Source organism: Coffea arabica, chromosome 1e (genome assembly GCF_036785885.1).
Source record: "Coffea arabica cultivar ET-39 chromosome 1e, Coffea Arabica ET-39 HiFi, whole genome shotgun sequence".
NCBI classification, from domain to species: Eukaryota; Viridiplantae; Streptophyta; class Magnoliopsida; order Gentianales; family Rubiaceae; genus Coffea; species Coffea arabica.
Genome location: NC_092311.1, coordinates 53489877 through 53504030, shown reverse-complemented (window position 1 = coordinate 53504030; position 14154 = coordinate 53489877). Strand labels below are relative to the sequence as shown.

Genomic DNA, 14154 nt, shown 5'->3' with positions numbered 1-14154 from the left:
AAATTGTACATGCATTCCAAAAAATGGTAAATTTTGATCCTTAATCATTTTTATTGCTATGTTATTAGTAAGAATTACTATTTATGTATAAAAACTTACTGTTATTTGAACTAAACTTACTCTTTTAAAAGTAAGTTTGGGATATCAAGTAATAATCTATTTATTTAAAAATTAAGTTTAATATTTATTCCAATTTACCTTTTGAGGTATAAAAGTTACTAATCTATTACACTTAACTTACTATTTTAGATAGGAAACTTACTTCCATAATTTTAGGTGTTATTTTATTTAGGCGAATATGTTCAACAATAAATCAAATGATCGCTAAAAGTGCAACAACGTGTTATATCAGGTAAAAACTATTTCGTTATCATAACTATCGTTTAGTATCTATATCTAAATGTATTGCTGAGGGGGTTTTGGATAAGGAGCTTTCAAAATTATCAAAAGTCTGAATGCTATTTGAATAGAATTTTACATTTTTTTAATTAAAAAATATTTATCTCTTAACTAATCATGTAACCGGCCCTACAAATCCTATAATCATACTTATATTTTTTCCACATTTCCCTTATGTTTTTTCCACTACCCCATAAAATTCAAACTCCTAAACTTTAACTAACGGATAATAATCACCCCTGTAAAATGATATATGCAAATTCCAATTCACATCTCACATTTATTACTGACACTTACCATATCACTTAGAGTAATAACTAACCGTTAATTTAAGAAATTCGCAACTACGAAAGTCAAATATCCAAAATTTAGGAGCCTGTTTAAATTACAATTTTCACAATTCAACGTATCTTATTGTCATAATATATTTTACTCTCACAATCATTCACAAATTATAAAGGCATTAAAAATAAATAATTTTTTTAATAAAAATTAATTCAAAGGTAGTTAATTCACACACACACACATATATACATACATATATATATTCTCATAATGCATATATATATATAAGATTATCAAATCGAATGCATAATATTGGTAAGTATTTCATTTTAAAATAAAAAAACATGCAATTACATTTATTTCTATCCATATATCATTCATTTTCTAATATAAATTATTATTATTATTTTAAGATCCATCTTTTGCAAAAACACAATTCTTGAATGATTTACAGTTTTTGTCATATTTTGAACTATTGTTAGACAAATCTTAAATTTTAATTATGTTGGTATAATTTTTTCAAATTTTTTAATTTATTTTAATAATGTAAATACCGTGCGTAGCACGGATATTCACACTAGTTGTCCTTGTATGACCGAGCCTGAGAGTTTGAGCATGTTTTGGTTGAATGTTATAATTCAAAATTTGGGATTTGGAGGGAATAGGTTATATCCATTGTAATCAAAACTTAAACAAAAGTGGGGATAAGCCTGGTTGTCACAACGAACTATATAAAGTGGATTTTTTTATTTATTTGCAGAATGCTACCTTATTTTTTCATGCATCAGAATGGATTGATTACAAGTTGCATTTGCTTGCCTTTTGCTAGAATTTTGGCTAATTAACAAATTATACTAATTGTAGAATAGTAAGTTTGTAATCATTTTCAATTTTTGAAAAAGTTGAAAGTTTGGATAACAATAACAACAAATCTTCCTAGTTACATGTAGAATATCACTTGTTTCTATATCACAATTTTTATAACTTAAAACCTATGAATATAATAAGATAAAATTATTATTTTATAATACTATAAAATTTTATTATTTTCTAAGGTTATGTGAAAGGTCAAAATATTTTTCACAAAATATTTTAAAATATATAAGTACAAAAGAATATTAAATTATACATATAATCATGCATTATACAAGTATGTTACAAGTACTTACTAACTAATGTACTAAATTTTAATCATTTATAGAATATTTTTATTGTTATTTCAAATAAGCTTCCTAGTATTCATTTGGTATAAGCCATAAAGGATTGAGTAATTTGAGTCAGTTGCTTCTGTGTTAATTTTGACTGTGGTTAACAAACTCAATGATTTAGTCCGTCTAACTTAGGTTAATGGGAAAATGGGTCACAGTTGGCTGAAATAAAATTGTAATAACCCGTTTTTCAATAAAAAAAGAAAACTCTTTATGACTTTTCTCTATTATAAGAACAGAGTACCCATTTTCTTAAAAAAAATTATTTATCAGATAAAATAAAAATAAACCCATTTTTCAATAAAATCCTAACTCTTTATACCTTTCCTCTATTATAAGAACCGTGAACCCATTTTACCATAAGCAAATTTATTTATCGGATAAAAAAAATGTATTTATCGAAAAAAAAAATGAACCCGTTTCTCAATAAAACATCAGCTCTTTATGGCTTCCCTCCCTTATAAGAAAAGAGTATCCATTTTGCCATAAACAAATTTGTTTATAGAATAAAATAAAAATAAACTCTTTTTTCAATAAAAAACCAGTTCTTTATGACTTTCCTCCATTATAAGAATATAGTACCCATTTCTCTAAAAAAAAAATATTATTTATCGAATAAAATAAAAATGAACCCGTTTTTCAATAAAACATAAGCTCTTTATAGTTTTCATCTATTATAAGAACAGAGTATCCATTTTTTCATAAATAAATTTATTTATCGGATGAAAAACTAAATATATTTTTCAATAAAACACCAATTTTTTATGGTTTTCCTCCCTTCACTACAACAAAAAAGGGTATTAGCGACAACAACTTTAGGAAGAAATAGAAAGCTTGACGCTCTTAAGAGGCTTATAGCAAGGAAAATGACAATATCTCACCAAAAATTGGAGCCATCATATACTCTGCGAGGGCAAGGACTTTTCTCGCTTAAAATTCTCACCAAAAGGAGAGCGGGAAAGCTTCCCTCCAAATACTAATTCTAGTGGGCCAAAGTTTCTATGTTATTGGTGAGAAATCATGGGTGCTTTTTTGTGAAAATTTCAAAATTTTGCTCCATTCCAATTTTTAGCAGAGCCGCGCATTGAAAATTTTTTAACCATTCCCGGCACAACACTTGTCAAGCCTAGCACCACATGAATTCCAAGCCTTCCATACTTGCAAGGCTACTTTCCCAAATATTGTTCTCAGATCAGAGCGCTCGAAAGTTCAATCGCAACCTCCCCTGCACCTTTCTCCTTCTATCTCTCTTTCCCTCTCTATCAATTTTCAGTTTTCCATAGACATATGGTTCCCCTCTTCCTCTCTAGCATCTAGATCTGAATTTATACAATCATGGACACACTTTAAAGACCCTTCCGATGCAATGGCAGACTTCAAGGAAAAGCGATGGTGTAGGTTTTTTAATATGTTATTTTCATCTCTGTTTTGTCAATTGCCTTTTTCTTGCATTTTTGGTCAATTTAACAATCGCAAGAAAATTTTTTTGAAATTGTAGACTTCTACTTCAGTGGATTAGAGTGAAATGCTTATCTCAGTTGGAGTAGAGAAATGGGTCTTACTGGAAGGCAAAATGAAAACGGCCCCGTCAAAATTGGATCTTGAACATCTATCAGTTTAGGAGTTTGTGTGAATTTTGGGTTTTTTTTTCCTGATTTTATTCTATGTGGTCTTGTCTGTATGATTGGAAAGTTCAATTTCTGATGTACTTTCAGGGGAGTTTGGCTGTAGCAGCAGGAAAGTGGGGAAGTGGGTGGCTTTCCGGTGGCACCGCCGGCTCAGTATAACCTATTAGACGAGCCGAGTCCATTGGGATTGAGGCTGAGGAAAAGTCCTTCCCTTTTGGAATTGATCCAAATGAGGCTTTCTCAAGCTAATTCACCTAAGGGTGCAAGTTCAAGTAAAAAAGAGCTTAAAGGGGCCGCTGCTTCTGGTTCCTCTGAGAAGCTCAAGGCTTCAAATTTTCGAGCAACTATTCTGCGAATTGGGACCTGGGAGGTATATTTATACATTTGCATTGGATCATGGATTTTAGAAACTTGTTTTGTTGGATTGCTTATGATTTCGTTAATTTTGATTGCATGTCTTTGTTCTAATTTCTAGTATAAGTCAAGATATGAAGGGGATTTGGTAGCAAAGTGTTATTTTGCAAAGCATAAGCTTGTACGGGAGGTTCTTGATGGCGGGCTCAAGAAGTTGGGTCCAATATATCTACATTGAAATAACACTTATGATGGTCATTGCATTTATGGGCATTTTAAAAAATAAACTCTGCATAAGCTAAAATTTTTCTAACTAAAATATTTTACATTTGTCATAACTTATTGATGGTTAAAATAATAGCAAGGATTTTTTGTTCTCCACCCCCACATTAATTTAAACTAAATATGAGACTGCATAAGCTGAGAAAACAAAGCTGCATTTGATTTGTACAATCATGAGAGTCCCACTTTCTTCAACTTGAGGGGATGCAGCATCACCATCAGGTGGTCAATCATCATCTTCGAGGAATGAACAAGAAATTGTTAGTAGACCTCGAGAAGACATGAAACACCATCACCCAGCTCAGGTAGCCGGTCCTTTTAATAGTCTTGAACCAAAATTTGATATTCACTAATAGTTTCTGACCAACAGAAATGTAAAATGTCATTTTCATTTGATTTATAATCTGTACAGAGTATTTCTTTTCCTCCAAGGAGGTTTATATATGTAGTCGCGTCTCTCTAGTAGTATTTGACTCTGTGTTTTGGTTTATTCAGTAATGGATACGCATGTAATTGAAGAAATAAAAAATGGTGGAGGAGAGCAAACATGATATGGTTATGAAGCTCTTACAAGCTACTTCGATTATGGACTTCGCCAATTAATGCAAACATGATACTCATTGTATATTGGCACAGGGTCTATCTTAGCATTTGTTATCCCTAGCAATTTTGGTTGTACATATTAAAGCCCAATTAGAATTTGATTTGAGTATCTTTGTGCTTTGTATTGTTGATAGTATTGGTTGTAATATATTATTGCTCGTTTTGTATTTGTAATGACAAATTGGTTTGTTATTTCGTATACAAATTTTGCTATATCTCAATATTGACATTAATGATACCTCTTGCTAAAAAAATGGTTGAAAAAAAAAAAGTAGCAACTACAGTCACAAAGCTGCTTTCGGCAACTTTCTTGCAAGAAAATCATTTAGCTGCATTTGATCGTCTTTGGTAAGGGGTCGATGATTTTCAATAAAACACCAGCTCTTTGTGACTTTCCTCCATAAATTTTCTATTTTTCCTTTTTTCACTGAAATAATTTATTACTTGGATAAAATCAGAAACTCCATTATAAGAAAAGGTTTGGAGGGAATAAGTTGTAAGCAATTCATGACAATTACCGCCTCTACACACATGTGAAGGAACAGGGGCTATGACAATTTGCTATATGTACTGTGCAAATCTTGGGTTTGTTTGGATACCTCAATTATCCCAAATAAAATTTCGCTTGCATCATAGACACATTTTCCAACCCACCTTTTTATATTTCCAACCACCTTTTTATCTCACATACATCACATCACAAAAAGTGCTACAGTAATTATTCCAAATAATATTTCAAATAATACACTATCCAAACACTCCCCTTATCCCATTGAAAATCACATTGAGAGGTGGGCCAGCATTTTGCTATATCTCAATATTGACATTAATGAGTTTATTTTTATTTTATCCGATAAACAAAATCCTTTTTGCTTTCAAAATGAGTACTCTATTCTTATAATAGAGGAAAGTCATAAAGAGCTGATGTTTTATTGAAAAAATGGTTTATTTTTATTTTATCTGATAAATAAATTTGTCTAAGAAAAAATGGGTACTCTGTTCTTAAAATGGAGGAAAGTCATAAAGAGCTGATCTTTTATTAAAAAAATGGTTTATTTTTATTTTATCCGACAAATAAATTTATTTATGAAAAAATGGGTACTCTATTCTGATAATGGAGGAAAACTATAAAAAGTTGGTCTTTTATTGAAAAATAGATTTATTTTTATTTTATTTGATAAATAAATTTATTTATGAGAAAATGGGTACTCTATTCTTATAATGGAGGAAAGCCATAAAGAGCTAGTCTTTTATTAGAAAATGGATTTATTTTTATTTTATTTGATAAATAAATTTAATTATGAAAAAATAAGTACTCTGTTCTTATAATGGAGAAAAGCCATAAAGAGATAGTCTTTTATGGGAAAGTGATACTTTACGGAAAGTGACCACGATTTGGTTTATGAAATAATCCCAAATAAAAATTTAGAATGAATTTATTTGTTTTAAAAGTTGTATAACGGTCGTTAAAACTCCAAAAATTGGCAAAAACATTTTGGGGTTGCAGAAAGCAGCCACGGATTTAAGGGGGGGCTGGTGGGGGCTTAAGCCCCCCCCCCAAGCCGCCGGAAAACCCCCTATATATAGGGGATTCCGGCGGCCAGCCCAGCCATTCCGCAGAGGGCAAGCTCAGGCTCCTGCTTGATGATTTTTTCTTTGTCTGATGAGGTCAGACATTCCGCAGAGGGTTGCACGTATCCATACCCAAACCCTATGGCAGAGTTGCAATAAGTCTCTACGGTACCATCCCTAGATTCTAGGTTGATGTTGTTCAGCACAATGTGGCTGCAAGGAACCGTGTCGCTGCATGCAAATTTCATGGCGTTTTTGCTTTTGGAAGTCCCGCTAATGTTCTTGTACATGATTTCACTTATTTCAACTGCAGAACTCTGGATATAAAAAGTCGTTGTCAGGATATTTTAAGGATGAGTAGATAAACAATTGCCTGCACTTTTTTTTTTTGGGTCGAATTTTAGTATCATTCAGAGTTTATTCACCAAAGAGAGCAGAAAATACAAAGTCCGTCTGGTTCCCAATTAACCAGCTATTCTGGAAAACCATGAAGCTAGAGGGTGAATCATATCTGGTTCTGGCAAGGCGTCGGCGAATCACAGTAGAATTGGTCAATGATAATGGGATTTGAAACGTCATCTACTCTCACATTCTGATATCGTACCCCTCGAACATACCCAGATCCTCCCTGCAGAGCTACCATTTTTAATCATTCTCCATATAATTATATGTTTTTATTATTTTTATAATTATTGATTCTAAATTTTACTTATTAAATATATTTATTTCGTCACAAAAAAAAATTTTTAATACACTTCGGCCCCCCCAAAAATAAATTTCTGGCTCCGTCCCTGGCAGAAAGGCAGAGGGAAGAAGGAGAAGAATTGAGCTTTTTGTCCGTTGCAATTATTCCTTTAAAAATGGCTCCATTCGGTTTTGCCCATTTTTTGTTGGGTAAAATCGTTGGTTCTAACGATCAATTTTTCATTTATCGTCAATTGTCCTTAATTGGCCAAAATTACGAAACTTTGAGGATGCAATATGTTTGGGGTGAAACTTTGAGGGTAAAATTGGCCAACCACCCAAACTTTGAGGATGAAAAGTGCATTTTTTTCTATAAGATATTTAATCAAATGTTATTTCTTGTCTTAATTTTAGTTATGACTATACTACATATTTATTAAATAGACATACCTTTATAATTAAAGTTAATATTTGATATTTTAGGATGCCATATATTTAAATAGATGAAAATTATTTTGAACATAACATATTAAAATAATTTTATTTGTCAATCATTTTGGCCCTCCCTCCAAGGAAAAAATCTTGGCTTCGTCACTGCCTAGGAGGAAATTGGGGTCTATTGCTAACAAAAGATTGTGAAAATTTACCTTTATATCCTAATTATTTGGAAAAATCTAATGAACAAATTTTGCAAAAGAAGCCTTGTTTCTTACCAACAAATTAAGTAACTAATAAAATCACCTTTAATATTGCTTTAACATATTTAATTTATGTTAAATACAAATTTTATCAATTTCTCTTTTGTAAAAATATAAGTGTATCACTTTTTCAATTTTAATTACAAACATTTATATTTTTTACATAAATGTAGTGATTCAGAGTAAAATGCCCATAAATAGCTAGTATTTGTTTGATGTAATGCAAAAAAATCCATAAAGAGTTGGTATGTTATGGGCGCAATCTTTTTTACTTTCACATATTTAAAATTTGTTAAATGCAAAATCTACTAGTTTTCCTTTCGTAAAAATATAAGTATAATACTTTTTTAATTTTATTTACAAATATTTATGTATTTTACATAAATGCAATGATTCAGAATAAAATACCCATAAATAGTTAGTATTTTGTTGATGTAATGCAAAAAACTCATAAAGAGTTGGTATGTTATGGGCAAAACTTTTTTACTTTCACATATTTAAAATTTATTAAATACAAAATTTACTATTTTCCCTTTCGTAAAAATATTAGTGTAACACTTTTTCAATTTTAGTTATAAATATTTATGTATTTTACATAAATGTAATGATTCAGAATAAAAAACCCGTAAATAGCTAGTGTTAGGTATGTTATGGGCAATATATTTTTTACTTTCATAAAAATCAGTTTATGTTAAATACAGGACAACCAATTTTCCTTTCGTAAAAATATTAGTGTAACAGTTCTTCAATTTTAGTTACACATATTTATGTATTTTACATAAATGTAATGATTCAGAGTAAAATATCCATAAATAGATAGTATTTTGTTGATGTAATGCCCGTAAATAGATAGTACTACTTATGCTTCCTTTTCGGTGTTTTATTCGTAGGCCCATTATATTTATGTTAATTCCGTCACATCCCAATACATTTCCAACTTCTGCAGTACGCTACATTCACATTTCTAAACCGCGGTTATAGGTCACCACTTACTTTTTTAGAAACATTCCCTTCATCTCCGTACATGTCAGGTTGCTACGTGCCAGCTTCTTTGCCATATAATTTACTTTCCACACCTGTCTTTGAAATATGTGAATACACTACAGAATTTACCTGTAAAAGTTTATGCTACTACCAAAAGAGGAGCATAGTGCTAGATTTGAGAAGTCAAACCGCTCATGCCAACCAATTTAATTTGATCGTTCCTCTCCTCTCTTCTCTTCTGGGTACGAGTTAATTCACGGCACTCATAATTTAGTTGGATCATTGGAAAAGATAAGAGTACTACTAGTACTGTGTCATTTTTATAGTTCTAAAGGTTTGACTTATAAAATCACTGCAATTATTCCCCATACAGAAGAATCATTTCAGATCCAATTCCGTCGAGTGCACAACAATTAAAAAAAAAAAAAAAAATCAGAGAAAACAATACACCAAAACCAACTCTGCCAATAAACGACATAAGAAACGTAAGGAGCTTCGCAGAAGACGCAATCTGTCCCCGTCCTCCTCATCATTGCGTTGCGATTAATAATGGAAAACTAGCAGATAATGGCGGTGCCAGTTTATACAGAAGCGTTCAAATCGGCAATAGCAGCACTCGCTAAAATTATAATTCAAATAGGTACATTCTTTCCTCCCTATCCGTATGAGAGAAATTATAATTGCAAATGTTTTTATTCTTTTGTGATTGAAATTTTGTACGCAAGGGGAGAGGACGGAAGAGAAACACCAAAAAACACACAAATTCTCTATCATCCACAAAATAGAACGTAACAGCCTTTTGACTTGCTGAATTATTGGTCCCTGCCTGCGTTAGGCATAATAAGGTAATCAATCCATAATCCATCCTTCAGCACACAATAATCACAGGTCTCAGTTTGGAAATCCGCAACTCTTTCTTCTTTTTTTCTTCTTCTCATGTCAAGTATCCTTTAGGCAGCAATAATATTAATGTCTAAATCCTCAGATGACTCTACTGATATAATCATTCTTTCACCTCCAAATTCTTCTCTTCATCTCGTGACAGCAATCGCCTTTCTCACTCCTGCAATATTATTATTATTATTAAGAGTACCATCATTGCAAAGTGTGAGGAGGCACGGCAACATAAAAGACTGTTGACCATTTTATTTCACTACAACTTTTTTAAGCTGTGACTAATTACTGAGACAGCCCAACGGGGGAATACGATATCCAGTGTGCTTTAATCAGGAACTGGTACTGACCTGTACATGAAAATATCCTTGCCATCTCCAAGATTGTCCTTGCAAGAATTGCAGTCCCTCAGAAAATTGAACGGCACAGAGGTGGGATCATCAGTTAAAAGACCACCATCCTTTTCCAAGTCGGACAACTTGACCACTCCGCAGCAATTCTCCAGAACACAGTCGTGGAATATATGGGTCGTTTTGGGACTAGGCCCATGAGTGATCACACAAGTATAGTCCTCAGAAAGTTCCATTTCACTCAGAGAAAGCCCCTCAGCTAATTCCACTGGAGGATCTTTTCCTCTGATGCAAGAACTTGGAGAGCCGCCGAGCCCAGATAAAGAACCCAAGCATATTGAATTCCTGGTCTTGATCCCAAAGTCAGCTGGAGATTTTGGAGTGGCAGCTGAAGAAAATGCCGAGGAAGGAAGTGGAGGGATTCCAACCTTTAGCTTTGCTCCAAACAGAACCATCTTGCTATTGGGCTTCGAAAAATTGGCATCATATTTCTCATCATTCAAAGAGTCAACTAGTGCAAGTCCAACCCCACCTCCCTTCTCGTAGGTGTGTTTATTAGTACCAGTATTATCTAAAGAAGAACTATGGGATTTGACCGAAGAGTTTCTATCGTACCCGAAAGGTTTGACAAAATTGGAGAATGGCTTGGCGTCAAGAATTGAAGTAGGGCTCTTTGCGTTGTCAGCGTCAGAGAGACTTCTACCAGCCAAGATGCCATCGAAAATCCTCGGGGACCTCAAGAAAGATGAAGCGATGGAAGTGGTGTTTTGAGTTGGGGTGGTGGGAGAAGAAACTAGAGAGCTGTGGTAGTCGCTCGTAAGAGCTTGGTTGTTGGTCACCGCCCTTGATCTATTTCTTAGCATTACAACCAATATTGCAAGATAAATTTGTTTTCCCGCTATCAAGATCTAATAGTAATATGGAGGCAGGGGAAAAAACGCTTTACAGTACAAAAATGCTGAATTTTTAGAGGTTAAGTCTTCAGCGGCATGGTAGTGTTAGGTTGGTGCTCCTATAGTCTTCTGCTTCTTGAAGCTCCAAGAACAATAAAAAAATGTACTTTTTTTTTTTGGGCAAAAACCAGAAAGTTATCACAAATCTCTGACACAGAAAAAGTTGGAAAAATCAGGAAAGTACTGGGAGAATCACTGCTATACTTCTGTTGCTTCCATGTTCGAACAATATTAACAGCCAAAAAGCAATACTCAAGAAGGTTAAACTTCTGTGCTCCAAACTATTCCTCTTGCTACTTCAACAAACGACAAATATCAAAGCCCTTCATGGAGTAGTACACTATACTTGCAAAAAGACTGGCTCAAGAATTTAGGCTCAAAGTCAAGCATCTCTGATGACAAGAATTGAGTTACGACTTACGAATCGTCTGAGCTTCGTTTATTTACCTTTTTAGTGGTTTGTACTGAAAAAAAAAAAAAAAAAGGAAAGAAAAATGCAAACGCCTCAGGCTTGGCAACTTGCAAAGAGAAAGAAAGTGGAACAGAAAGGGAGGCAGGCAGGAACGAAGGAAGGAAGTAGGCCGCAGGGGGCAGGGCTCTCCAGTTGCTGGCTTTTGAAATGACGATGTGTAGTTTTGTCGCTTTCCACCGAGCCAGCAGAACAAGATAAAGAAGTCCATGTTAATCCACAAAAAAAAAAAAGAAGATAAAAAAGGCCATGCTTTCAAGTTTCTTACTATTACTCTATTCAAACATTGTGGTTGTAATCAGTAGCAGAAAGGTATTAGGATATTAAAAAAGCTACGTATATAGATTTTGACCAAAAGAGAAGTCGTTGGGTAGCTACAATCTCAGGAAATATATAGTATTCTTTTAAAGTATACGGTATATACTGCATTGCAAATGTTAGTATGTAACTGTTATATCATAAAATATCTTTGAAATATTTGAAATGATTACTATAATAATTATTGTGATATGATATATGCGAAATAACAAAGTAAATAATAAAATAAAGATGGTACCGAAAATGTATTTATGGTGTAATTAAATAATTTTTTTACAAAAAATTTCTTATATTATAAACAAGGTATCCATGGTATAAAAAAAATAAAGAAAAAAAATATCACGCACACAAATTACAGGACTATAATGCTGCAAAATGAAGCACGTTCAATATCTTTTTTAAAAAAAAAAATTTAATTGTCATCATTTATATCTATTCCTACTCTAACCTATTCTAAAGGGGTGACCCACGTAAAATCGATGGAGATTAAACCATCATCGTACTATACGACTACTCTAACCTATTCTAAAAGGATGACTCAATAGGATCACTGAGAACCGACGAGAACTGAATTACTATTGGATCATACTAGTGTATTACCAATGGAGACTGAACCATCATCGTATAGTACGACTACTCTAATCTATTATAAAGGGATGACCCAACAAGATCACAGAGAACTAACGAGAACTGAATTACTATTAAATTATACGAGTACATTATGCATTTATATGAATCTAAGAAAAACTACGGCCATGCTTGGATTGCTTGTTTCCGTCGGAAAATATTGTCGTTTTCCGTGATCACATTTCTCTATCATCTTTTTTCCTCACATATATCAAATCGCTACAGTAATTTTTTCATGAAAAATGACGAAAAATACAATTCAAACACAAGACGTAGAGGAAAACAAAGTTTGAACCTTGACTTCCCGTCCTACAAGACGGACGTGGTGGGGGACTAATCCAGAGGTAATTGGTTATTCATGGTCCAACGATGCACGGAATCCACGCCTCTCTCTCTCTCTCTGCACGCACTTGAATGTAAAAACAGAACTCAGAGAGTCGGCTGGGCCACCACTGACCGCACACTAATGCTCTGCTCCATTTATTTATGCGAATCTTCAGATTCATAGTGCTCGCGTAAGATTAGCCCACGTTGAGTAAAAGCTCCTTTATTGGTTGTTTCTATCCCCAAAGCCCTCGGCCCTCCAGAAATTTTTTTTTAAAAAAATGGAGATATAGTAAATTAAATCTCTTTATTCACTATAATGCCTATGAACAAATTACTCGAGCAATCACTAAATTTTTTCAATAGTTAAAATTTGGTCATTTAATTATTAATTATATATTTTTACTCACTGAACTATCTAAAGTATGAATTTTTTATCATTTCACCTGGTTCTACCTTCAACTTTGCCTTAATGCACCACTTGCTAATTTCTTGGCTTTACATCCAGAGGGTGTTTTAAGTGCACTCGTCTCATTCATGATCAGTCCCCTTTCATTGGTAGAGGACCAGTTATAATTATATTGTATTCTAAAAAAAAAAAAGAAATGCTAGTTATGATAGTTGGATTTTTTTTGGGATAAATTGATAGTTGGATGGATATACATATACGTGTGTGTGTGTACGCGGAGCACCCTACGAATGATTGAAGCTGCAACTCTGACGCAAATTGTCATGCAGGGCCTACTTGTATATGTTATTGGCGTGCAGTTTTTCACAGAGTTCGTCTTTTACCCGGAACCCCTCCACTTACTCCTGTACCAAACGTTTCCCAAGCCTCTCCCCCTGGCCCATATGGGTCCACTTCATCAATTTTGGGCTTATTTCTTTGTGAGAGGATCGACTACTTTTTATTTTTATTTTTTTCTATACGGTAGTTTCTATTTTATACGTACTCCTACTCTGTACTAAGAAGGAGGAGGTAGGTTCAAATAGATCAAGGGAGAACCTGAAGGTGACTGAATTATCATCGGATTAAACGAATGCCTCTGCACCCACTTGTGAAACTTTCAGAAAATCTTGAAAATGAATGCAAGTCAAGAAATTTGATTCCTTTGACCTGCACTTAAAGAAAGCCTTAAGATTCTCCTTGGCGGTCAACTACTCTAAAGGTAATTGATTTTTGGGGATCGATTACTTGCACCCGGTGAATGTGTCGGTATAATTTGTTTCCCAAATTCCAAAGAAATAATGCTTGTTTGCATTTAACTTTTACTCAAAAGTTATTTCTGTAATATCACCCAAATATTTTCATAAATACTTTCACGAAAGAAAATGCTAAATAATACTTAATGCGTTGGTAGGATGATTTTAATGTAATCATGGGTGATTTTCTGCATTATTGGAAAGGTAAAAAAAAAAAAAAATCACATAATGATGAAAGGAGTGAAACGCGTGGAGAAGGTAATGTACAGTATTATCTTCATTATGTCTAGACTTGGATGAAATGGCGAAAGTGTTCCCA

The 14154-nt window shown here is 33.2% G+C and overlaps 1 protein-coding gene and 1 long non-coding RNA gene across 4 annotated transcripts; one reads left to right on the top strand and one right to left on the bottom strand.

The window, feature by feature from the left end:
- Nucleotides 1-3010: 3010 nt before the first annotated feature.
- Nucleotides 3011-4992, top strand: LOC140014029 (uncharacterized). 3 transcript variants are annotated; one of them, XR_011820893.1, is made up of 5 exons: nt 3012-3286; nt 3391-3507; nt 3608-3890; nt 3996-4461; nt 4652-4992. It is a non-coding gene; the product is annotated as an uncharacterized lncRNA (long non-coding RNA). The 3 variants fall into 3 exon arrangements; XR_011820892.1 differs by having other exon boundaries at nt 3011-3286; nt 3391-3890; XR_011820898.1 differs by lacking the exon at nt 3996-4461 and having other exon boundaries at nt 3021-3286; nt 3391-3890.
- Nucleotides 4993-9297: 4305 nt separating this feature from the next.
- LOC113716242 (FCS-Like Zinc finger 8) lies at nt 9298-10943 on the bottom strand. The gene is made up of 2 exons (XM_027240538.2): nt 9942-10943; nt 9298-9760 (listed from the first exon to the last, which is right to left on the bottom strand). The coding sequence occupies exons 1-2, from the start codon at nt 10802-10804 to the stop codon at nt 9709-9711; spliced, it is 915 nt and encodes a 304-aa protein (XP_027096339.1). The 5' UTR covers nt 10805-10943; the 3' UTR covers nt 9298-9708.
- Nucleotides 10944-14154: the final 3211 nt, after the last annotated feature.